A 24,570-nucleotide genomic window follows, 5' to 3' on the forward strand; every position below is an offset into this window, starting at 1 on the left:
TACAGATTAAATCTACTTTAATATGACTACTGGTTGAGTTTGAAAAAGTATCCAAGAGAGGTATGTGGTTAAGAACATGGAAGGTAACAAAATTTGGATGTAAAATTCCTTGGCTGAGTCAGTGTGGTGCCAGCATGATTCCCCCTAAGACCCTTACTCAGAACTTCACTGCTGGTACTTTTAGCCCCTTGTTTTGCTTTCTCTTAGCTTCTCTTAGACACCGTTATCCAGGCTTCCTCCTTTGGTGAGGTTACCAGCTCATATTTGGTCTCCATGACTTGTCCTTTCACTGGGTGGAGATACAGTTTCCTTACCAGGACACTCAGCAGAACTGTAGCCACCATATAGGCAAACCTGAGGGAAGAGGCAGGACAAAAGAATAAAAACCTTGCTATGATGTAAATCTGCCAAAGGACAACTGCCAGCTTGGACAGATTGTCTCAGCAGTAACAGGAAGAGGCTGAAAGCACCTTCTCTCCTGTCTGCCAGAGAGACACACAAAGACCTCCCTCCCTGTGCTTACCTCAACTCCGGGCACTCCTGGCTTCCTGAAAAACCCAACAAGGAGAGGTTTTTCGTGGCCAATTCCTCACTGAATCTCTCTGGATCAAACCTATGAAAGACAAAATACACTGAGGCTTTCTGTGTGGACACAGGATCCTTTCCGCAGACACATGTGCACAAACACATGAGTAAGAAATTGGCAACGCAATACAGAATCTCACTAATTTGCTCTCTCTAAATCACACTGGGTAGTTCCACACAGATACATGAAGGCAATTGTGCATCCACTCCATCTATGTTCCCAGCTGGTCAGCTGTGTTCCAGCTTGGTCAAAATGCTGATAAACTGAGTTAGCGTGACACAGGGCTGGAACTAATATGCATTACTTCTCAGCAGTGGGTATTTAGCTTGAGTACACAGCTGACCTGATGCTGCTACCTGCCCTCTATTCCCCTCCAGGGCACACACAATCTGATTTGTCTCCCCCTCTCTCTCCCCGTGTCCCCTCCTCTCTCACTTCCAAATATATTTCCCTTTTCTCCTTGCCCTTCTCTTCAAGCAGCTGGTGTGTGTGTGTGTATGTGCTGGGGGAGGGAAGCTGGTGACTCATTCAAGTGAGAAAAGTGGTTTCCAGCATTAGGATGGTGCAGGCTGTGAGAAAACTATTACCCAGGGCTGGCATGAGTTAAAACAAGACTCCCATAATCAACTAACTACAGGGAGACTAATAAAATATCATCCAATTTAAATAGAAAAAAAAAAACAAACAGGAAATTTGATGGGTGGAAGGCAGTTCTCTTTCACTTTCTGCTAAACCTTTCTGCTTATACTTCAAGCCTTTGGGCTCCCTGCCTAACCATCCAAGCTCTGCTTCTACCAAGGTGAAAGAGCATGTGGGTGCTGACCCTCAGTAAAAGGAGCATCAAATTTATATTCCCCCTGAAGTGGCACGTTACAGATGTTGTAATAGGAAAGAAAATGCAGCTGCCTAGCAAAAAAATAGGGAGGGGAAACAGCCACGCACAGTGGTTTTGTACAGTAGGTAGGTGAAAGGATCACAAAGAGCTGATCTATCTCTGTCACAGAAATACACATCTACCTCAGACTAAACCCCAACCTCCTTCTCCTTGGAATAAACACACTGTGTTCATAGCAGTCCTCACTGTCCCTCCCATGAGGCCTCAACAAACCCCTCCTTAAACACAGTACGTGTCCTAGCCTAGTGGGCAATCCCTGCCAAGATGCTCATAGATCAGTGCATCAATGCCTGACCCTTTTAAGAGCTACACTTGCAGGAGAGGACAAGTGCTGTTCTAAAGGCTCTATTCTTTCTCCTAAATCTCAGCTGTCTGTTCTCTGTCTAGCGTAACTGACCCACATTTTTTTCCCAGCCCAAGTGAACTAAGTCAGTTACATGTTAATATTTGCCACATGGAGGCCCCAGGAAGCTACAGCAATTTTTTTCTTTAACCTCTGAAATACTGGCCTGGATCCAGTTTTGTTTTCACAGATAGAAGTAATGATGTAGCATTTCCGTTCCCCCTGAAAAACCAAAACCTCAGACTGACATTTCCTCCCTTGCATCATTGTTTCATGATGACAAGCAGTGATTCCAAAGCCATTCAAATCACTGTTTCTCTCTTACAGAAAACCTTAAAAAGAATTTACCAGCATTTGCCAGGGAAGCTGTGTGTGTGCGCACAAAAAAAGTTTTTATTAAACTCTAACACATACACACATGCACATGCAGACAGGAGTATGGGAGGATCATGACTTGAATTGCCCCAAAATCCTGCCCATGGAGACGAATAAAGATCTTCATAAACTGATTTTCTTACAGACTCCCTTTCATCTCCAAACTCTGCTTAAGGCAGGCCCTGCAGCCAAATGGGCTGTGCTGTAAGATCCAAAGAATATTAATTAAAAAAAGGAAAGGAATTAGTTGCAATAAAAATCTTGGTTCTACATACTTGTATGGTGATGGCCAAGATGAACTATCCTGCAGCATCACACCAAGAGCATAAAGCACAAGTGTCTGTAAAGAAAATTAGGACATGTATGTCAGAGCAGAAAGAAATGCACAATTAAATACACCTCTGGGCAGCCCTGCTGGATGATGATTATTCTGTAGACTACTCATTTATTAGGTGGTTTAAAAAGATAATACGCTATATTCATCTACAGATTTCCATAATCCATGCCCAGATGTTAGGATTTTAACTTCTAAGGCCCATGCTGCAACTGTTGGTGGTTAGAGAGGGTCTGATCCCATTCCTCTACTCTTGCTGGCATGTATGTATGGACTACTTTATTCTCCACAATGGAAGGTACCACTCTGTGTGGGAAATATGGGTGATATGATCAGGCCTGAAATCATGCTCTTTTATGCACAACTGAGCCCATAAGCCCCTTCAAAAGATGATTCATCCCTGGTGGACCCAGAACCAGAAGCACATTTGCTCAGCAAGAGAACATGAATTCCCAGAGCTTCTCCCACAAAGGAACTGCAGGGCAAACTTTGAGCTAAATTGTACTTTCAGATGACAGAGCAGCTGCTCAGGTTCAACAGTGTCAGAAGAATTGGCCTTCCTGCCTCGCCCCTCTGTGGGAAGAAGAGGAAACAGCAAAATCCCCTCTAGGAAAGGAGAGTGGCCAGTGCTCCCAGTACTGCCCTACCTCTTTGGGGATAGTATGTTGGTCGACTCTGCCCTCCAGCTCCTGCAGCTGTGCAGCAATGGGAGTAAGCTTTGCTGTTCGCACGGTCTCACACAGGACTTGCCGACAGTATCTGCAGCCAATAAGACTTGGTTAGTTTAACCCTCCCAGAAAGAAGCTTGTCCACATCCTTGTGGCAGCAAGGAGAGCTGAGTCACCTGCTGCATTTAGGGCTGCAGTCTGCTCCTGAAGCTGTCTGAAGCCACACTGAGGCACTTCATTTTTTTCTGGCAAGGAGTCCCAGCATCTTTGCAAGAAGCATTAAACCTCATTATCAGCTTTTAGGGAAGGTTATCAAAGTCCCTCTTCACCACACTTTTTTCAGATTTTAAACCAAACTAACTCTGCTAAAAAGCATAAACACACCAGCCCTTTTCTTGGATTTCTCACCCATACAAGAAGCAGCAAGAAACCCACATACTCAATACTCCCTTACTGAAACTCTAACACTAGTCCAAACACAAAATGCACCCAGTGGCACCAACAGATGCACGAAAAATAAAGGCACACTGTTGACCAGTCATCATCCTAGTTCTGTGGCTCTTTGAAAAGATTATTCCATGCTTTGTCTCTAAATATGCCTAACATGAATCCAACCATTAAAATGACTGATTGCCTCTGCTTCTGGAAAACTAAGACAGAAACCAAACAAACTTTGGCCTGGCAGCCAGGGCACTGATTCTGTGCTCTCCTCTGACAATGAACCTAAAGGGTTTCCCATAGACACCCTGAAAGGAGCAGCTTGATCCCCATGTCTGGAACCCTACAGCAGATTCTCTCTGTGCTGCAAGTCATCCTGTGGTTTGATCACTTCCAGAAAAAAGAAGGGAGTAGCTTTTGGATGCCTTCTCCTGGCCCAGTGTAGGCTGGGCATCAGGCTGAAGCACATGAGATGTCCCCACTACGTGAGATAACCTTCCTCTGCAGTTCCTTCCATGGGACCCACCTGAGCTGCTCGATTTTCTCATGTGTAATTGGTCCCTTCCCCAGAACACGGTCCATCTCCTTGTAGAGATTCTGCTGAACATCTTCTGAGCTTGTCAGGAAATAGACTGCCCAGGTACACACTGGGGAAGAAATCAAGACAAGACTGGACCCAGAAAATGCAATCCTTTACAAACTGCAATCAGTTTTCTTACTTCCTGTATTTGCAACATTACTTTTTGACCCAGAAAAGGGTGACCTCTGTTCACAGCAGGCTGTACTGGTTCTGTATTCAGTGGTGGGAGTAGTGGCTGAACTCCTGTGCAACAAGAGACCTTGCAAGCTAAAATTCTCTTTCCAATGCTATGAGGAGCTCAGGGAGCTGTTCAGGGGACTGAGCCATTCAGCCTCACAGCTTTGGGGAAGGGACCACACAGCCCAGCAAACCCTGAGAAAGCAGGGTTATTAGACCAACCATGCAAATGAAAGCCTGGTTTGTCCAAAGCAGCCTTTAAATTCCCTTATTTAGGCAGCTTCCCCAGCACATGTCAGGTGTGTGCTCCAGACAGCCAGCATCTGGGGCTCCTGACAGGGAGCAACAAGAACAGTACAGCTCTCTGCAGCAGGCTGGCCAGCACTTGTCTCCCCTACATCTATTTTGTGAGGTAGTCAAGAGATATCTTCAACAGCAGAGTGGAAAAGAAACCTCGCATAAGACATAAGTGTGTAAGATGCAGTTTCCCTAAAGCTACAAGGAAATGCTTCTACCACTCCAAACTGCCTATTCATGAAAACTATCTAGAATCCCTGAGGAGTCAAGCCCCTCAAAATTACAGTCTTCCTGGAGTACTAGGAGAGGGTATTCTCTGGGGAGAGTATTATCATAGCTGCCAGATTAACTTTCCACATTCTTTCACAGCCAGCTGCACCTGGGAGGTTTTCTTTGGAGTCCCAGCCCCACTGGCTGAGATACAGGGCTTGATAATCATCCCCCTATCATAAGAGATTTTACACAGCTCCAGTTTGTATTTTTATTTGGGTTTTTTTTCCATAATCTTTGCACAAATCCCAAAGTAGCTCCTTTGAAAGGAGCTTCCTTCCGTACATGGAACACACCTATCCTCCAGAAATTCAAAGCAGCCAGTCAGATTCTAGCACTCTGCTTTAATTTCCTTCCCATGTGCCAGAACCTATTTTACAACATGATCTTTGTGGCTTACATCTTTTGGTGCTTTTTCATCAAATTTTGCATCAGTTGGCTGGGGTTAGAGTGCAAGCGAAAAGCAATGGGAAGAAATTCTAAGGTTCACCAAAAGACTGGGGAAGGTTGTCAAACAGAGCTTAGTTTCAACTCACTAGCTATAAGGCTGTGTCGAGAGTCTGATGTAAAAATTAGCTTCTTCTATATATCTGCAGCTCAGAATGACTGAATATATTTTTTTATTAGCCTAGAATAAGTCTCATGTCATCACACACAGTTTTAGACAGCTGAGTGTAAGGATGGAAAGTTACCTACAATCTGTACTTACAGTTAGCAGTGATTATGCATCCTGCCAAGGAGAAAATCATTGTATCTTCCAGAATCTAGGAAATAAAATCTACTTCAGAGAAAGAAGTTCATAAGACTGAAAAGATAAAAAAAGAAGTGGCACATTCTCCACTCAAGCACATGAAAACCCTTTAGTGCAGAGAGCAGGAAATACATCTAGAAGACACAGACTGAACTCTCTATAGAACTTCCACTGGAATGCCACATAAGACATGCTTAATATTAACATACTTCTGGTTTATAAAAATAGCAATGAAGCAGTGGCAAGGAAAGCTACCAAAGTCTAATGCAATTAAACATTGTAGGAGTGGAAAAAAGAATGAGAAACGCTGCTTTAGTAAGGAATCTGACCTAAGATGCAAAAACTTAAATTAATCAAAGGCTACAATGTAATGAGCTGCCCATCTAGCAAAACTCCATGACTGTGTAATGACACAACAGCTGCACAGACCTGCTGGTCACTCAGGCTCCCCTGCAGCAAGGTGTCTATAAAGATGTGCCTGTTGAATGATCTGCCTCGACGCTCCTTTGTAACTTTCCTTAAGGTAGATTCCATCTCCATCAGAGCTTTGGAAGCAAAAAGAAATGTTTATTTTAAAACCTGGTCATCCTGAGTGCTGCAGAGAAGCAAATCCATCTCCCCAAGCAGATTTTCAGACCAGCTGTCCCTGCTGGGCTCACTTACAGAAGCAGCCTCTGTTACATGTTACTGTCAATTTGGAAGGCGGTATCTCCAATTTAGCTGAAAATGTAGGAACCAAATAAGACAGGTTGCCTATAAAAAGCCACCCTTACAGGTATGACCGAGACCTGTACTCTATGAGCTGAAATCACATAAGGGGAAGTCAAGTAACAGTTAGTGTTGAACCATCAGAGAACGTGTTTAACCAGCCCCCATAAAAAATGCTTAAGCCAGATAACACTAATTGCATGGCCTGTAGAGTTATAATTACTGACTGAAGCATTACCGCACCTCCAGCCACTGACGGTGTCCCTTTTGCTAGGGGTTCTACAAGCACGGTGCAAGAGGATGGCTCTGTGCTAAAGAGTCTGCACAGAGAGAGGAAGGTGGGGAAAACGTGGAAGGGTTTTGACACAGAGTCCACACACCTGAAGATATTTGGGTGCGTAACTCCTGGTGGCTGTTGTGGGAACCAGGGGGAGTTAGGGACCTAGATGCCATTGGCTGTCTGATTTAAATGACCTACTCAAGACTATCCAGGAAACATGGAGCAGAAGTTGGATCTGAAACTCAATTTATCAAGGCCCAATTCAGTCCCTTCATCTTAGAACTACCCTTCCTCCCTCCTCTCCGCATAGGAAGGGCAGCAACACTTAAAATACAAGCCTCACTGTCTGGAGTTTGTGAAATTGTAATGCATCATCCTACTACAACTCAGGAACAGTCCTGAACAAGTGCCCATGGGAGAAGCCCATTTTAACAGGGCAGTAGTTGTCATCAGGTTCTGAAACTCACAGAACCAGCAACATAAAATAAGGAAACACTGGGTTTGGAGGATTTACAAGCAAATCCTTAGTTCTATATACAAGCTACCTTTGTTTAACATCTTAGCAATCAATACTGAAAGGGTTTAACTATTAACAACAAAAAAAGACAGGACAACCGAAAAATAAAATAACTTACTATGAAACATATTAGAAATAAAAGCACTGCCATAACACATGAAAATCATGTTACCTTGTAATAGCACATCAGAGACTATCGCATGGAAGGTATCCATCAAAGCAGTATCCATCTCTACTTGTGTCTTCTAGCCTGTTAGTGACTGTCTGGCAGCACATTCACCAAATGGTGCATCATAAGAATGACCATACAGGCCAAACCAAGTGGCTTCATCTGTCTCCACCTAGCACAGTTGCCTGTCTCCAAGAGAGGTCAAAAGTGGATGCTAGGGAACAGAACAGGAAGGGAGCAAGCATACCCTGATACTTCCCAAGATCCTCTATCAGTTTCCAGACTGGACAGACCCTAGAACTAGACCTGGAACTAGAGATCTAGCCCATCAAACTTCTTGTGCAATGTCAGGCTTGTCACTCAACTCCAAAACAATGATCTTATGCAAGAATAAGAAGGACACATCTGCTAGCTTATGGCACGATGACCAACTCTGCAGAAAAGCCAAGACAGCTGGGCACATTAAGTGCTTCCATACGCTAGCTAACTCTAAGTATTAATCAGAGTGGGAGGAAGACTGTGATTTTGGGAGGAACCTACCATCTTCATAGAGCTTCTTCCTAGTCATGTTTTTGTCAAGGGACCCATCCAAAAAACCTTTCCCAATCTCCGACCAGATCTGAAAGAAGGACAGAGAGAAGAGCACCATCACTCACCACAGGCTGAGACTGCTGTGATTATTCTATTCTTCCCTATTCAGGAAAATGAAAACACCAAATAAAATGAAGACTTGCTGTGAATATGGAACTGGTCTCTTTAGGACACCACGCCCCATTCCTAGATATTACGTCTATGATAGCTGAAATTGAGTTGAAATGAAACAACTGTAATTACAACTGTAGGGGAAAAGGCATGGGAATCTTGAATGGGAGATGGAATTGTTTCTTTCCCACTCTACCACCAACAGATTTAACATCCCCAGATGTGGACACAGCTTGGGACCTCCCCAGATTTTCCTTTCTTCACAATGTCACAGAGCCTTCAGAAGATCTTTGAAAAGGAGAAGTTCCACTGGCATTCCCAGTAGAGTTTAACTGACTCAGGTACCAAACACCTCTCAAGTGTCATTGGATCAAGGTTCCCAATCCCCACAGATCCTTTAGAAACACCTTAGACTAATGACAGCAGGATCAGCAGTAGGATCTTTCTGATAGTTTCAGCCTGGGACAATTGAGGCAGAGCCCTCAAGCTCTTAAGCTTGTTAGCTTAATGTTAAAGTCTCAGCAGTAGCCTGTACTAAACTATACACAGGCACAAGCTGTTTGCTGTTGGTGTGGAAAAATATAATAGGAGATCTTCTGGCTCTTCATAACACTTACTGCATCATGGTGCCTGCGGAATCGGATGACTTCCCGGTCATCTTCAAAGCTGCTGCCCATAGCTGTCTGCGTGACAGACTTCATGGCAAAGCCCAGCATGTGCTGGCAGAGTGGTACGTGTTGTGCCTCAGGGAGCGAGAGCCATTTGGCTAGCAACTCTTCTGACAGCTTGAGAGGGAAGGAACCATTAGTTGGCAGTAATATCAGCAACCTATTTACCAAACACACCCTGAGACATTCCCAACCAGTTCCTAAGGCAGACCACACTTTCATGGCTATGGCATGAAGCTACACTCTTTCCAGGGTTTCCTTCCATTGTTAACTTAAACAGTAACATTTTAGTCTCCAATCTTCCGACTCTTCCCAAGGTTTTCCCCCAACAAGGCAGCCCTGTCCTCCTCTCTTGTTCCCTCTGTCACAAAAGAAACCTTAAAACCTTTAATACTAGTGGCTCCAGACTAGGAAAACAGATCTATTCTGGCTACTGGACTGAGTCAACAGAACAGTTCTTCACCTGTTTGCGGTCCCAATAGCTGGTTCCTTGCTCCTCCCTTCTGTTCTGGGAAATAAATCTAGAATCCAGATGCTCCAGTATCTTTAACTGCATCTGGTATCTTGGCATAAAAAGTGCCCAAGCTCAGCCCTTCCCTCTAAACCACTGGAGCTAAGAGAAACCAAATATTCACGCTGTGCTTGAATGGGCAGAGGCTGTTTGCTGTCTCAGATGCTTATAGTTCCAGCACTAATTTGAATGCAGCTCCTTTATCCTAGTGATCATGCTCACTAAACTTTCCCCAGTGAGCCACGCAGGGCATCTCTGCAGTAACAAAGGCAGTTACGCACCTTCTGGATGAGAGCAAAGTTACTTTGCAAGGACTTGGTCACACCATTTTCATACAGCTTTCTCCTCATGTGGCTCTCTCCTGTATCCCCATTCAGGCTGGACTGGTACCTCAAGAGAGACTTCAGCATTGTCTCAAAGGGATCCACTGAAAGCAAATAAAGGAACCACCATTTGAAAGTCAGGCAGTCACACCACACAGGGATGATGAAAACAGCAACCTCTTTCATCAAGCACTGCTACTTCTGGGCAGCGAGCAAGGCATGGCTCCTTCCCCCAGGAACAGTATCTTTGGGGCATGTGCTGGGTTTGGCTGGGATAGAGTTGGTTTTCTTCATAGTAGCTAGTATGGGGATAGCTTTGGATTTGTGCTGGAAACAGTGTTGATAATACCGAGATGTTTTCGTTGCTGCTGAGCAGTGCTTACACAGAGCCAAGGCCTTTTCTGCTTCTCACCCCACCCCACCAGCAAGGAGGCTGGGAGTGCACAAGAAACTGGGAGGGGAGCCAGCTGGGACAGCTGACCCCAACTGACCAAAGGGATATTCCAGACCGTATGGCATCATGCTCAGTAAATAAAGCTGGGGGAAGAAGGAAGGGGGGGACGTTCGGAGTTATGGCATTTGTCTTCCCAAGTAACCGTTATGCATGATGGAGCCCTGCTTTCCTGGAGATGGCTGAACACCTGCCTGCCGATGGCAAGTAGCGAATGAATTCCTTGTTTTGCTTTGCTTGTGTGCGCAGGTTTTGCTTTACCTATTAAACTGTCTTTATCTGAACACACGAGTTTTTTCACTTCTACTTTTCTGATTCTCTCCCCCATCCCACCGGGGTGGGAGCGGGCAAGTGGCTGTGTGGTGCTTAGTTGCTGGCTGGGGTTAAACCATGACAGGGTCTCAAGCTTCTCTTGCTCTGTATGGGCTGGGACCTCATAAGGTCTCTTCTCTTTGGCAGGATACCATCCTGTGATCAGCTCCCCCTGCAGAGGTTGCCAGCCGGCTCTACCAAGTAACTCTAGTAATAATGCCTTGGAAGCTTGTTCGCAGCTTGCCAGTTGTGCCATTGACTTGGTGACAACAGTGAGTGTGGCACGCTCCTTCCCCTTCTCCTCCAGCCTCATCTGCAGCCCCTCTAGCACATTCCTCCCTGACATTTGGTGTGCCCTCCTGCCCTGACCATAGCTATAGACTCAAGACATAGCAGCTCGCATGAGAGACTTGGCCAGAGGTTGCTCCCTGCACTCCTTACCTTGCTTCACAGCCCCAGCAAACCTCATTTGACACCCTACTGCTCCTGCATGATTTCTGTTGCATGCACTGATTTCCCTGCTGACGAGCTCTTCCCAAATTAACACCCACCTCTCTCAGTCAGGGCTGCCTCCAGCAGAGAAGCTCTTACAGAAAACAGTACCCCACTAAGCTACAGAATTCTTTCTACTCTTCATCGCCTTACTTTCAAACTTCCTTCCACAGACACTTGCAAGAGTGTACAAACTAGACAAAAACACATATCCTCCATCTTCCATATCCATGGCTCACTTCAGTTAGATTTTTAACTCTGAATTTCACCACCAGGGGCCTCTACTTAATAAATTTCCTAACGTATACTAGGTGTCACTGCAAAACTGTGCAATAAAGTATGGCATATGCTTTTCCCTCTCTGTAAACTTTTCTGTGGATCTTGCAGAACTGGCAGAATCTTTAAGGAACTATTTGGAAGCAGCAATCAGGGGTTTTTCAAGAGGCATATTTTCACTGTTTATCACAGTCTGTTATTTCTCCCAGATGGAGAGTGAAACCTCTGAGGCATCAGAAAACATCAAGGCTGGGCTAGACACATATGACTCTACCAACTGTGGATGTATCTAGCATTCCCAGCAGAGATCAGGGCCTCATTATGCTACTGGACAAACATACAAGAGACAATTCCCACCTGCAGAGGACTTACTACCTAATGACACAAAAGCAGCTAATGAGGCCAGGGGCATGAATATGGTAAACTTTCTTAAATGCTTTTCTCTCACATCATTTCCCTTCCAATGTTTTTAAGCTCTGCATCTCATCCTCTTTCCCACTTTGAAAGACAAGGAGTATATGCATGTGTCTTTTGGCACAGCAGATGGTACCTGCGGCTCTCCACATGGAGCAGGCTGTTACGTGACTCTAGCTGCTGCTGACAATTCCTCCTCCAAGGTACTTTGCCATGGAGTGACTGCTGCTATTCATGCCACGATTCCCTGCTGACTGGCCCTGGCAGAGCTAGGCACAGTACTGGGGTAGCCACAAAGACACATGGCTGGTGGTAAAGCCCACACAGCAAATCTGGCAAGCAGAGGCATTTGGAGAGGCCAGAGAATGCTTAGCACCATCACCTGCAGAAACTGCAAAGTTCTCCTGGTGCATATGAAAGAAAACTGCTAGATCAGCCACAGGCTCCATTTTTTTCTCCTCTGTCCCCAGTGCAAACTGGCAGTCCCATGCGACTGATACAGTCACTGTTGCGAACTGAGGACTGCAGAGCCCAGGCTGCCCTTTCCTGAGGGCTGGCCCTGCCTCACAGTATTTGGGAAACGACTGTTCCTCCACAGCTACAGAAGGCTAGTGACTCCGCAAGGCACAAACCGTGTCTTGGAGACAGAGCTCTGTCCTGCCAGCACTTCCATGGACTTCTTCCTTTGTCCTTGTCTTGAAAACATCTCTAGGGTTACACTTTCAGTCCTCTTAGTGAAGCATATCAAAATTTCAGCTGTTCCTTCCACTTACAAGGAAATCTTCTCCCTCATCCCAAGAACCTCTGTGCTGTCCTGGACACCATTGTAAGTAAATATGGAGAAAAGATCTAACTCTGAAGAGCCAAGACAGATGCCTAGCAGAACTGAACATCAGAGATGGAAAGGACCTCTGAAGCTGCACAGTACAAATGCACACAGAAGAGCAATGAAGCTGCCCTGCTCAAACAGGCCAGGACCCATAACTCCATCTCCAGCATTCAGCATGCTTCATGTTCATTGTCCCAACCCAAAAGGCAACATCGACTCATGGGAGTTTTCCAAGTGGGTCTCTGAACCCACTGCTCCTGGCAGTCCCGAACTAGTCCACCCTCTTCACATCCACACCCTCCGCACTGGGCCTGGACTGCTTCTCCAGAGCCTCTCATGGGAATCACCAGTATCAGCAGCAAAGTTTGACTTCCTTTGAATTCTCCTTGCAAATTAATCTTAAACAAGTTGTAAGAGGCCATGAAAATGTACCAACTTCAAACACTGCTTTAAGCATGAGGAAAAACAGTCTCCTGGCATTGGGAACCTGTTAATAACTATGAATGCAATTAGTCCAACTTCAAGGCTCTCATGAGAGATGCACTATCAGCACCTCTCTCTCTTTTTCTCTCCAAGAAGTTTGGCCATACCTGTGACACACACGAGATGAAAGGAACCTTTCTATGCTACTCAGAGCCAAACCCTACACCTCAAACTTGGAAACCAACAAGCATGCATCTAAGAAGAGCAGCTCTGGCCTCAGGTACCACAGCAGACTGAGGAGAAGTCACATGGCAAGGGTTTTCAGGTGGGGCTGGAGAGTCAGCAGTTGGATATAACCCAGTCCACAGTGGGCTATTTTCTGCCCCACAGCGCTGTGTGCACATAAGAGATACAGACAAGACCAGGTCTCCAACAAAACTGCAAGCTGCCCACAGCCAGTTCGTGGCCGAGAGCTACCACAACATCTATTCTCACTCACTAGGAAATGGTACAGGAACTGCTTTGCTACAGCCACTCAATACTACGTGTTGTTTATACCTCAAAGTTCCAGGAAAAAGAATCAGTAAGATTCCTCACCTCTAATAAAGTTTGAGCACTTCTAACAAGCATCAGTGCTAAAAGGAAAGCACTGATACAACTAACATCGCTGCTTTTTCAGGTCTGAGTTCAGTACAGATCATGAGAACCCTCCTTCTTAGGCCTGCTGCTGCTACCTTTTTGAGGATATAAGCTCTTCCTTCCGCTGGGCTGAACACACTTTCCCTGGCTCCTCCTGCACAACAGGCTCCCCACTCCTCTGACAGCACTGGCAGCCTTTCTTTGCGCTTGCTTTATTCAAAACCATGCCTGAGTACAGAGGTCGGAGCCATACACAGGATTCCAGGTCTGGCCCATGTTCATCATGTGAAATAGTCTAGATGCTTTCCTCTCTCTACAGAAAAGACATGACTCACTGTACCCTTTTCTTTTTTTCCATAGCCCTGCGATCCTGCAGGCAATTAATGCAGCCTGCTCTTGTTCCTCCCCTTCCTGCTTCTGCTGCCCCAGCCCTCAGGGGTACCCATCTCCCTCTGCTTCCCTGTGTTGACAAGGGGTCCCAGCATGATGCCATCAGGGCAGGCTGCTAACATTAGTGGGAGTATTTCACCTCCCCAAGCCAACATTTCACTTTCCCAACACAACCCAGCCTTGCTCTCTCTTTCACTTCTCATATCCCATTACCTCCAGTGTCAGTGATGACCCAAGCAGTGTCCAAGCAAATTCTGAACTGAAACCCTGACAGAAACACAGTCCTATCACTTTCCTTGTCCAGAAGTCTAATTATCAAAGAAGTATGACATGCATTTCCTATTTATCCTCATCCTTAAAAAAATATGTTTAGCCCTTGGCATAGCAGGACGCCAGACTAGTCTGTAGCTGCCTGGGTCACTTCATTTCCTACATTTAAGTGGAGGCACTGTATTTGTTTTTCTTCAGTATTTGGGTACTCCCAAATTCAGTACGTTTTTGAGAACTTGCCTGCTCAGGGGCCTGTCACCACTTCTCTGAGTTTTGAGAAACTGACTGTCTGCTCAATTTCCCCCAAACACACTTGAGCACATTCAGATCTTTCAGGGTGGGTTTCCACCTTCTGGAGTGTCATTGCTATCCACTGTGTCTTGCTGATCTTCGTTAACTCCCACTCCTTCCACAGATTGTCACCATTTTTTTTGAGCCTGTCATGCAACTGTACAAGAAGCTTACCCATCACGACCCCAGCATAAAGTGATGCTGAGATATCTGCCTGTGCCTAAAGACAGCCTACAGGATCAGGTCAGAGGTGTGCAACCAGCACCTCATTCAACCTTATAAGATGAAAACTGGAAAAACTAAGCAGTTAAACCCAAACACCAACTGAGTTAACTTATTGTCTGTGATCACCTTGGGAAGCAAAACACCCACTTAAGAGGCTTACAGCATAAAATAAATACCCTCCAAGGACTAAGGTGGTCAATTCAGCTACCAGCACCACTGACCACTTCCAAGACTGGAAGATCATTAAAGGTTTTCAGCACAAAATTCTACACACCAAAGAAAAACGAAAGTTAAAGAACTTCTTCAAATAATATAAAACCCTCCACACTGAACCACATAAGGGAGCTATCACAAACTAGCACAGCTGTTTTCCGACTTAATTTAGCAAAGTTCCCCCTCTTAAGTCATATTTCAAACTGCTTTTAAGATGTGTGCCAAGTGGCTACAGGATCTTCACCTTGCTGTTTCAAGTGACTAATGAGCATGATGCTTTCCATAAACATTTGCCTGTCGGGAGATGGTAAAAGACAAGCATACCAATTTCTAGATGGCCACTGGACAGCAGCAAGTCTTAGTCACTGATACTCAAGTCCAATAAGCAGGACCAAAGACATATCTGAACCACCATGTCAGCTGCAAACTAAGTCTCATTTTCCTTCTACTTAGAATGAAACCCCAGCTTCCTTTGACATAGGATGCCCAGCAAGGCCAGAAGGAACAAATGGACTCGGACAAAGCAAAGAACACTTACACGACCGGTTGGGGTTAATATGTTGTTTCAAGAGATCAATGGAGCCGAGGCTGACAACAAGACGCCTTCCAAACCAGAAAGAGACCAGTGGGCCATATTTCTCATGAAGGTTCACCAGGAACTCATGCAAACTGCTGCTGGAAATTATATCTGGCAGGTTGCCATCCCTGAGGAACACAAAGAGGATATCTGGTCATGAACAGCATCCTCCGCCAGTGCCGAACTTGATCGATGTGGAGATGGAAACCACTTACTTTTCATCAGTTGGAGCCAGCCCAGGGATACCTGATGCTTGCCTAGACGCCTAGAGTAAAAGAAAATGCATCAACCTCCTTGAACTTAAGATTTTATACAAGCCCCACAGTTTTCAAGCAGGAGAGCTAGATTTTCGACATCAGTGCTGCTGCACTACTTACAAACACTTAAAAAAAGCTGGATAAGCCACATCTTCAGGCCTCAAACCTGCTAAGGCTTATGAAGCTGATCAACTGTTAAGCGTGTGCCTGGTCCCACTGGCGAAACGCGGATTATTCATCTGGTTAGATGAAAGATCCCTACGTAAAGATTTAAAGGGTCAGGTTTGCAACGCAGATCTTGCACCCAGATCTTGCCCTGGGGATCTGCACACGCGCAAATCCGCAAGGTGAGCGGATAAAGCCTTTCTAAGAGGGATTCACCGGAGCCCGTCCAACCCGAGGCGTGCCGAAGCGTGCGGGCAGGCCTGCCCCGCTGGCTCGGCTCGGCTCGGCTCGGCTCGGCTCGGCACGGACGGACGGACGGACGGACGGACGGACGGGCGGGCGGGGACACCCTGCAACACCCTGCAACAAGCGCTCCCGCAGGCGCCAGCCACGTCGCCGGCAGGACCCGGGCCCCGGGGCACCGGCGTGGGACGCCGCCGGGGCGGGCCCGAAACCCCGCCCAAGCCCAGGGGACGCGGGAAGGGGCCGGGGCGGGCCGGGGCCGCCCGGGGCGCGGTGGCGGCTCGGCCCCGCAGCCGCTCGCTCCCTGACCGCCTGCCACCGGGGGCCGGGCCGGGCCGTCCCGCTCTCCCCGCCGCCGGCAGCATTACCGGGTAGAGGTAGAGCACGGCTCCCACCAGGATGAGCAGGAAAGTGACGGCAAAGATGGCGAAGTCCAGCATGGCCGGGCCGGGGCGGCGGGAGCGGCGGCGGCGGCGGCTCGGCCCCACCCCGCGGCCCGCCGGCGGGGCAGGAAGGGGCGGGCCGGGCCGGGCCGGGCCGGGCCGGGCTGCGCGCACCGCCCGCGGCGGCATGGGGGGGCCGCGGCGCCTGCTGCTGGTCTCCAACTCCACGCTGCACGGAGGGGGGTACCTGGGCCACTGCCAGCAGCACATCAAGAGCTTCCTCGGGGAGTAAGCGCTGCGCGGGGGCTGCGGGAGCCCGCCCGGCCCCGGGCCGCCCCGCCCGCCTCCGCGGCTCTAAGCGCTCTCTCCCCTCTCTTCTCCCAGGAAGGTGAAGCGGGTGCTCTTCGTTCCCTACGCCCTGCACGACCGAGACGCCTACGCCCGCACCGCGAGGGAGAAGTTTGAGAGCTTGGGTAAGGCCGGCCCGCCCCGGGCGCCGAGTGCCCCGGGCGGCGGCTGCGGAAGCGTCGCCTTTGCTGTGGGGCAGCCGTGCCGCAGGGGCTGGCCTCGCCGGGCAGCGCCCGGGCCGGCACTCGCAAACCGCGGCTCTGAGGGGGCGTGAGGCGGCGAGCAACTCTGCAACGGTCTGCTTTCCTGGGGTCCGAGCGGGGGTAGTGCCGCGCACAGCGGCGGAGAGGGGTTTGCCTGGCTCTGCTGCACGCCGTTGAGTTACGGCCAGCAACGGCAGCGAGAGCAGCAGGCAGCTGTTTGCTAACTTCCACCTAGAAGTAGATGCTTTAGAGGCCTCCGGAAGAAATCTTGTTGCGACGCTTCTAACCACTTCGGGGAGGAAGTTTTTATTCCTGAGTACTAAGTGGCATCTTTTTATTCGCCTTAGTCACGCAGGGGAACGTTTCTTCCCATACGTCTTAAACCTCTGCTCAAGCCGTGCAACTACTGGTGTTAAGTGAAGACCGTTACTATAATGCACTTCAACCAGCCAGATATTTCCATGATGAACAGCAACTGAGCTTTACTTTGAGCAAAGATCTTCCCAGAGCAGCGTACAGCAACGCCTCCATCTAATATCTATTACTGTTCAGGATAACTTTGGACCTGTTACTGTAGTAATAATCAGTACTTACTTCCCTGGGCAGCACACTTTGCTCCTTGTGTTGCAGAAGGACTGCTGATATCAAATGTCCATGTTCTTCTGGCTGTCGCACTTCCTGTACTCAGTGAACCCCAGCAAGGCAAATCTGTCAAAGCCAGACATTTTAACCATTACCAAAAACCCCCCCTCGGATCAGATATTTGTACTAGTAATGCTAGCCCAATGATGGCACATCCTGTTCAGACTCAGCCAAGCTGAAGACTGACAGCTTTTTCCCATCTCTTATTTTCCAGTTACCCGGTAATGCTCAGCAGGACTTTGTGCCTCAGCCTGCACCTGCTGAGTGAAATGCTCTGCTCTTAGACACTCAGCACGTATATCCATAAAGCAAACGTTTGCTTTGGTACAGCTGGATGCAGAAGCCCTGCACTAATGTAGGACACATACTCTGTTTTGTGTTGTAGAGTTCTCTGAAGTTTCCCTGGTTGTCTGGTGAAACATTTGTCTCGGGGGGGGGGGGGGGGGGGGGGGTTGGGGTGATGGAACATACCACATTCTTCCTCCAAACTGAAGTGGCAAAGGTAAATACTTTTTCATTTAAGGTTATGGGCTGGACAGCATTCATGAATCTTGTGATCCAGTGGAAGCTGTAAGGAAATCTGAAGCAATATTTATCGGTAAGTTTTACTTCTTGCTCCCTGATGAGGGTTTATGTAGGGCACTGGGTTAGTCCTGCTCAGAGCTGGCACTGTAGAGAACAATGAAAAAGTTGGGCCTAGCAATTATTAGAAACTACAGAAAACAGTACTTTAATTCGGAACAGTGAGACCCTAAATTTTCTGGTGGGGAGGGAAGTAGGAGAGATTTATTAATGGAACTTTGTCTCCAGTAAGTTTCAAATTATTCATTTGAACAGTACTTCAGTGTTAAACACATGATCATCACAGCTGTATCATCACTTTATCAAGTCTAAGAAGATTCAGGGCTACTGTGCTCAAACTGAGCGTAGTCCTAATACCATGCTGCTGGGTATTAGAACAGAGTCTGCTGTCAAACAGCCAGCGTCAGTGTTACAAGGACTTGGGGGATGAGCCTGTGGCCTGCCCAAATGACCATTCTTCTGAAGCTTCTGGTTTTACTGCTGCTCAAAGCAGGATACTACCCTGAGTAGAGCACAGAAACCATTGAGCCTGCCAAGTCTGTAAAGGCTTCAATTAAAACTGGTGGTGAAAGCACATTAAATAAGCTGGACTCTCTTTCTGCAGGAGGTGGGAACACATTCCGTCTCCTGAAGGCTCTCTATGACAACAGTCTGATACAGGAGATCAGGAAAAGAGTTCTTGAGGTACAAACTACGTGACTCGGGCCAAGTCTGAATGGCAGGATCTCATGCATAAGCTTTTGTTTAGACAAATCCAAGTTGATTCTACATCTTTGTTTCTGATATAATTCAAATATTGAGCCATCTCATGCAACCTGGTGAACTGAAATCTGTGGCCAAATAAGGCTGTCATTAGCCACTGAAGTCTGAAAAGACCAAGGTCAGCAATCTGTCTTTCTAGGACAGCGTCCCAGATGTGGGACTGCAAGACCTTGGGATGTACAGTGCTGCATAGTACCTTAGAAGTAAGCCCCTCAACTTAAAATACCAATGAAGAGCAGTGCAAGACTTAATATATGTCCAGAAATGCTGTTTTTCAGCTTGGGATGTCCACTCTGTATCTTGTTAATAGATATAGATGTGTTCAAGTTGCAGGTTGTCCGCTAATAAACCGACAACAGAACTGGATCCATATGTGCCTTTTAGACAATGTCCTGTTGATGTTGAAAATGGTGTAATTACCTTGGGTACATCCTTCACCTGGAATTAAGAGGTTTGAGAGCCCTTCTGGTCAGCAGCCCCATTCTGGCTGGTGAATTTCATAAGGCGCAGCAAAGATATCCTCCATCTATGGAGGAGAACAGAACAGAAGCAAGGTGTTCCCCTAGCAATGTGGAACTGCAAACGACTTCACGCAGATTTATGCAAGCACAGTATGTTTGAAAAGGTCAGCTGCCAAGAAGAAGGGTTAGCTAGGCTGTCTTAATATACAGAAGTTCAGTGCCTGTTGTGGGCAGAAAAGCCAGAAAATGTTTGAGTCCCAGTGAAGTCTAGATAACTATTTGGTTATATTAGCACCAGTTCTCCCAAGACAGCTTATTTTTACAAATTGTTCAGCATTATCCATGTACTTGCATGTTTGTGTGGAATCCTTCTATCTACAGCATAGTACATAGTCCTATGTACATAGTAGTAATACCTAAACTAGTGCTAAACTGGCTGGTCACGGTACTGGTAAGCTGATGCTGTGGCAACATTGTACTCTGCTTCAGATGGTCTACTCTCTTCAGAAGCTAGTTAAAAGCTAGTTCAGATATTTCCTGTAATTGCAATGTAGGCAAGTCTCTCCTCTCTTAATAGCAAAGTCCAATATATGCACTGACAACCTTGTAAGTTCTCTCTTGTGATGGGGTTGCAGAGTTGTGAGTACAGGACATTGAACAGCTAGTTCTCTGACAACTATGACATACACAAACTACTGCCCACCTCAAAACCTGAATTCTTGTTCTGCTTCTCACCTGTAAAGTTAGCAGTGAGATGAGTTAGAAGAACAAAGTCTAATCTGACTGCAGAGTCTCTGAGATTGACAGAAGATGCTATAAAATGCAGTTCCTAGTTATGATACTGTATACTAATCATTGCTTTTGTCTTTCAGGATGGGATTCCTTACATGGGATCCAGCGCAGGAACTAATGTTGCTACCGTCAGCATCAATACTACCAATGACATGCCAATTGTTTATCCACCTTCCCTGCAGGCCCTAGGTTTAGTTCCTTTTAATATTAACCCCCACTACTTGGACCCAGATGTTAAAAGCACTCACATGGGTGTAAGTAAAGCATGTCAGAGCTAACACAGTAATCGAGGTGTGGAGGTGTAATGATAGCGTGCATTTGTGAGGCCTTACAAAGCTATAAAATGTCTAACAGCTGTTCCCTAGAGCAATTGGAAATGCCAGTGAAGCAGTAACATTTTACTGCCTCCTAAAGCTTTTCTTTGAGTGGGAAGAGGAGTTGGCAACAGTATTACTGAGGTGGAATGAAGTGTTTTTCACAAACAGAAGCTTTGCAATGTCTGAAATACTGTTGCTTCATACCTGGCATGGAATTGGGGGTGGGGCGTGAAGATAAACTTGAAATGTTAAGATGCAATGCGCTGTGTTTCTGGAAAGTCCTGCCATAGTCTGTCTTGCCTGCTGCTTGAGAAGACCTAACTTAAACATACATTAAGAGGCTTAAATATCCAAAGGTCTGAAGGAACCATCAGAAGAGGGAGATCTTGGGATTGCATGGAATCTTATGTAAGGAAAATACCTAGGCACTCGTGTCCTTGCAGAGAGCACACCCTGTAATGTCCAATACTGAGCAAGCACATGTCCTAGTATAGCTGAAAGAAAAACACTTTTAACTATCAGGCACAAAGACTGACAACTCCACTGCATGGAGGAGCTGATTCTTGAATAGCCTGTCAGGAGCCAGTTCCTCAGGGAACAGTTTCTGTGGTGCATCTTTTTAACAGCCCAAATACTTTCCTCCTTGTAATCAAAATTTCTTCATGGTTAGAGGAAGTATTAAGAATTAGGGGACAATGAAGAGATGGAGGATCAGTGTGTGCTTCTAGAATTTAGATTAAGTTGTAGGTACTCATTTAATCAGCTTGTCACTAAAGAAGTAAGCAGTCTTCCCTATAAGTAACTTTTCCTATTTCTCCAAGAGGAAGCTGGAAGCTCTGTGCTGTACCAAGTCCCTGCTGTATTCCTGTGTTTCCTTACCAACAAATCCTTCTGGTTTGATTTCTTTAATTACTGTTGCTTAGTTCAGCAGCAAACCCTCAGGAAACATGGCAGAGCTGTTCACAGAAGGAAATTCTTCAGTGTAATACCTACTTTAGGACAAACAAGCAGATATTTAATCAGTGGAAATCCATAGTTCACTACCCTCTTTCATGAAGGCGGCATCTCAGGCATTTGCTTCCACCACCTTCCTCAGTGCTCTTGTTCTGAGGGTGAGCACATAGAGATAGCCTTAAAAAAAAAAAACAAAAAAAAAAAAAACAAAAACTAGATGAATTGAGTGGAAGTAAGTTTTAAGGCTTTTCAGGGTTGGGATTGTGTGAGTTCTGTTTTATCAACCTGCAGCAATTACTGCTAGTGATGAAGGGTAAAATATGTATCTGTTAAAGTCAACTGCCACTCCATTCTGTTTGAAGGAAAAGTGCCTGCTTTGTTTAATGTTATGAAATAGCTCAGTGTAATGCTACATGAATAGCTCCAAGTCCTCTCTTACTGCCTGGGCAGCTAATCTACACTCATTATTGCAGGAGACAAGAGAGGAAAGAATTCGCCAATATCATGAAGAACCAAACACACCTCCAGTTCTGGTGAGTAGTAGTTCCCAGTCAGGAAGCTCCTGGCTGTAGCATGGTAAACATTTCAAATGCATTCTTGCTAGCTTCAGTGTGCATTCCCATGTGTCCTGGTTTCAGCTGGCATAGAATTAATTTTCTTCTTACTAGCTGGTACACTGTGTTTTGGATTTAGTGTGAGAATAATGTTGATAACACACTGATGTTTTAGTTGTTGCTAAGTAGTGCTTATCCTAAGTTAAGGATTTTTCAGTTCCCCATGTTCTGCCAGCAAGCAGGTATACAAGAAGCTGGAAGGGACCATAGCTAGGACAGCTGACCCAAACTAGCCACAGGGATATTCCATACCATAGAATATCATGCTCAGTATATAAACTGTGGGAGTTCGCCAGGAGGGGTGGATCACTGCTCAGGCATCGGTCAGCAGGTGGTGAGCAACTGCATTGTGCATCACGTGTCTTGTTTTTTTTTTAATTTAATTTTATTATATTATATTCCTTTTCATTGCAATTATTTTTCTTATACTTTATTATTAGTAGTAGTAGTATTACATTTTATTTTACTTTAGTTATTAAACTGTTCTTATCTCAACCCACGAGTTTTACCTTTTTTCCGATTCTCCTCCCCATCCCCACTGGGGTGGAAGAAGGAGCAAGCAAGTGGCTGTGTGGTGCCTAGTTGCTGGCTGGGCTTAAACCTCAACACCCTGCCTGACAGGCATTACAGAACAGTGGCATGTAAGGCTAGTTATATTCTTACTAAGGGCTTCAACCTTGGATTTTGCTCACTTGCAGAAAATGGGTTAGAACAAATGAAATGCATTCTGCCTATTAGATGCTTGGAGTCCTGTTGCCAAACACTGTATTTTAGGCAGCTCTGATCTTTCCAGTCACGGGCCACCAGTCATATGTTATATGTTGGGGGTGGTGTGCATGCAGATGGTAAGATAGCTCCCCTTAAACTTTTTGCAGATATTCTTAACTTCACATGTTGTTTTAATCTCTGGGTTTCTGAATTTGCTCATTCAGTAGTATGTTCATAATTACAGTATGTCTATCTGGGGAAGTGGGACCTCTGGGTTTCCTGTCCCTGTGCTTGAGCTTGGAGTATAAAGTTTGTGCTCTAACAAACCCAGCTGGCTGTTACTTGGCCCAGACTGGACTGAAGAATGGTGGTAGCAGAAGTAAGTGTGGAAAAAACACTTTCCTTTTCTCCTTTAAAACTGAAAAATAAAATAAACAAGAAAACCAGCTTCTAAAACAAGGTAACTCACCTAATTTTGTCTTGGCATCTTTGTTAGAAATAGGTGAGCAAGAAAGTATTGTCTGTAGCCATGGTGAGCTGCACTAAGACCGGCCTGCTTGTGATAAGCATTCTAGCCTTTCAAATAGCTTGAAAATAACATTAAATGTTTCCACCTACATTAGGGCTTGCGGGAAGGTGCGATGCTGCTAGTGGAAGGAGACAAAGCCACCTTGCAAGGAGTGACAGGAGCACGTCTGTTTTTGAGGTAAATGCTTCATTTGAATTGATATCCTCCTTCAGACAGAAAGGGAGAGAGACTTCTATTAGACTCCTGGCACATGTTAACCTGGCCCCCAATGTCAGAAGTTACTTAATCCCTTGCTTCCATTTCTCTTTGGGGAAAACATGAGTATTGCTTTATGCTCCAAAGGAGCAGGCAGTATTACAGCACTCTAAAGGATGTCTAGCTTACCCAGTAAGTGCTATGGTATTATATCCATTGATGCTTATGTTTCCAAACTATAGTTACTGTTCACAGAAAGAGCCCCAATAGTCAGCCCTCTTATTGAAAGCCAGGGGAATACCAGTTTGCCCCTAATGTGTTGAACCCTAGAACAAGGGAACTCATGTCTTCAGTCACGTGAACTTTACTAAGAAATCTAATATGGATGTCCTGTGATGCAGGCAAGGGAGTCAAAACTCTGCTTGTTATGAATAAGGATGCCTTGTTCTATCCTTAGTAACAGACAGAAGCACAGTAGTCCTAGCTCCTGTTAAAGCTCACAGCATGGTTTGTCTTGTTTATAGGGGTAAGAAACCAACTGAACATGAGCCTGGAACAGATTTCAGTTTCCTCCTGATTGACAGTGATCTCCAGAATCTGTAGCCTTGCATATTCTGCAGCAAAAGTCACTACATGAGAAGACAATGAGGAAGAAGGAGAGAGATGCTTCTAGTCCCAGGAGGGGGTGTGAAGAACTTATGCTTTATAAATAAAGATAAACATGCACTGGTGGGTTCTTTTCCCAACCCGAATTCACGTCTCAGACATCTCTTCTTCCCAGCAAAAAGACAATTTTTGCTCAAGTATTGCAATAATCATAGCTATTCTTAGTCTGAAAAGGTCTGTACATTCATGTATCCACTTTGATTCCTTCCCCACCAAAAATAAGTTACTTTAACACAATTAAGACAGGACACTGAGGCAGCTGTTTCTGCTGCCTAGCTGCACCTGCTAAATGAAAGAATTGTTTAGTGTACTTCCACGCTATTAGTTTCATTTTTGCGCTATTAATAAAGTGAGA

At 45.9% G+C, this 24,570-nt stretch overlaps 2 protein-coding genes across 4 annotated transcripts; one reads left to right on the forward strand and one right to left on the reverse strand.

Moving 5' to 3' along the window:
• LOC115342406 (cytochrome P450 20A1) lies at positions 1 to 16,589 on the reverse strand. 2 transcript variants are annotated; one of them, XM_041124583.1, is made up of 14 exons: positions 16,428 to 16,537; positions 15,772 to 15,909; positions 15,610 to 15,659; positions 15,356 to 15,522; positions 9,551 to 9,696; positions 8,708 to 8,875; positions 7,929 to 8,007; positions 6,144 to 6,259; positions 5,673 to 5,727; positions 4,166 to 4,286; positions 3,181 to 3,292; positions 2,475 to 2,539; positions 524 to 613; positions 1 to 354 (listed from the first exon to the last, which is right to left on the reverse strand). In XM_041124583.1, the coding sequence occupies exons 5-14, from the start codon at positions 9,677 to 9,679 to the stop codon at positions 204 to 206; spliced, it is 1,086 nt and encodes a 361-aa protein (XP_040980517.1). In that variant the 5' UTR covers positions 9,680 to 9,696; positions 15,356 to 15,522; positions 15,610 to 15,659; positions 15,772 to 15,909; positions 16,428 to 16,537; the 3' UTR covers positions 1 to 203. The 2 variants fall into 2 exon arrangements, with proteins under 2 accessions (XP_040980517.1, XP_029872369.1); XM_030016509.2 differs by lacking the exon at positions 15,772 to 15,909 and having other exon boundaries at positions 16,428 to 16,589.
• Positions 16,357 to 24,301, forward strand: LOC115342407 (alpha-aspartyl dipeptidase-like). Of its 2 annotated transcripts, none has more exons than XM_030016510.2 (8): positions 16,357 to 16,470; positions 16,831 to 16,915; positions 18,159 to 18,233; positions 18,822 to 18,901; positions 20,313 to 20,486; positions 21,977 to 22,036; positions 23,449 to 23,531; positions 24,074 to 24,301. In XM_030016510.2, exons 1-8 carry the CDS (start codon positions 16,459 to 16,461, stop codon positions 24,150 to 24,152), a joined length of 648 nt encoding a protein of 215 aa, XP_029872370.1. In that variant the 5' UTR covers positions 16,357 to 16,458; the 3' UTR covers positions 24,153 to 24,301. The 2 variants fall into 2 exon arrangements, with proteins under 2 accessions (XP_029872370.1, XP_029872371.1); XM_030016511.2 differs by lacking the exon at positions 16,357 to 16,470 and adding an exon at positions 16,621 to 16,730 and having other exon boundaries at positions 16,827 to 16,915.
• Positions 24,302 to 24,570: the final 269 nt, after the last annotated feature.

This window comes from Aquila chrysaetos, chromosome 6 (assembly GCF_900496995.4).
Source record: "Aquila chrysaetos chrysaetos chromosome 6, bAquChr1.4, whole genome shotgun sequence".
NCBI classification, from domain to species: Eukaryota; Metazoa; Chordata; class Aves; order Accipitriformes; family Accipitridae; genus Aquila; species Aquila chrysaetos.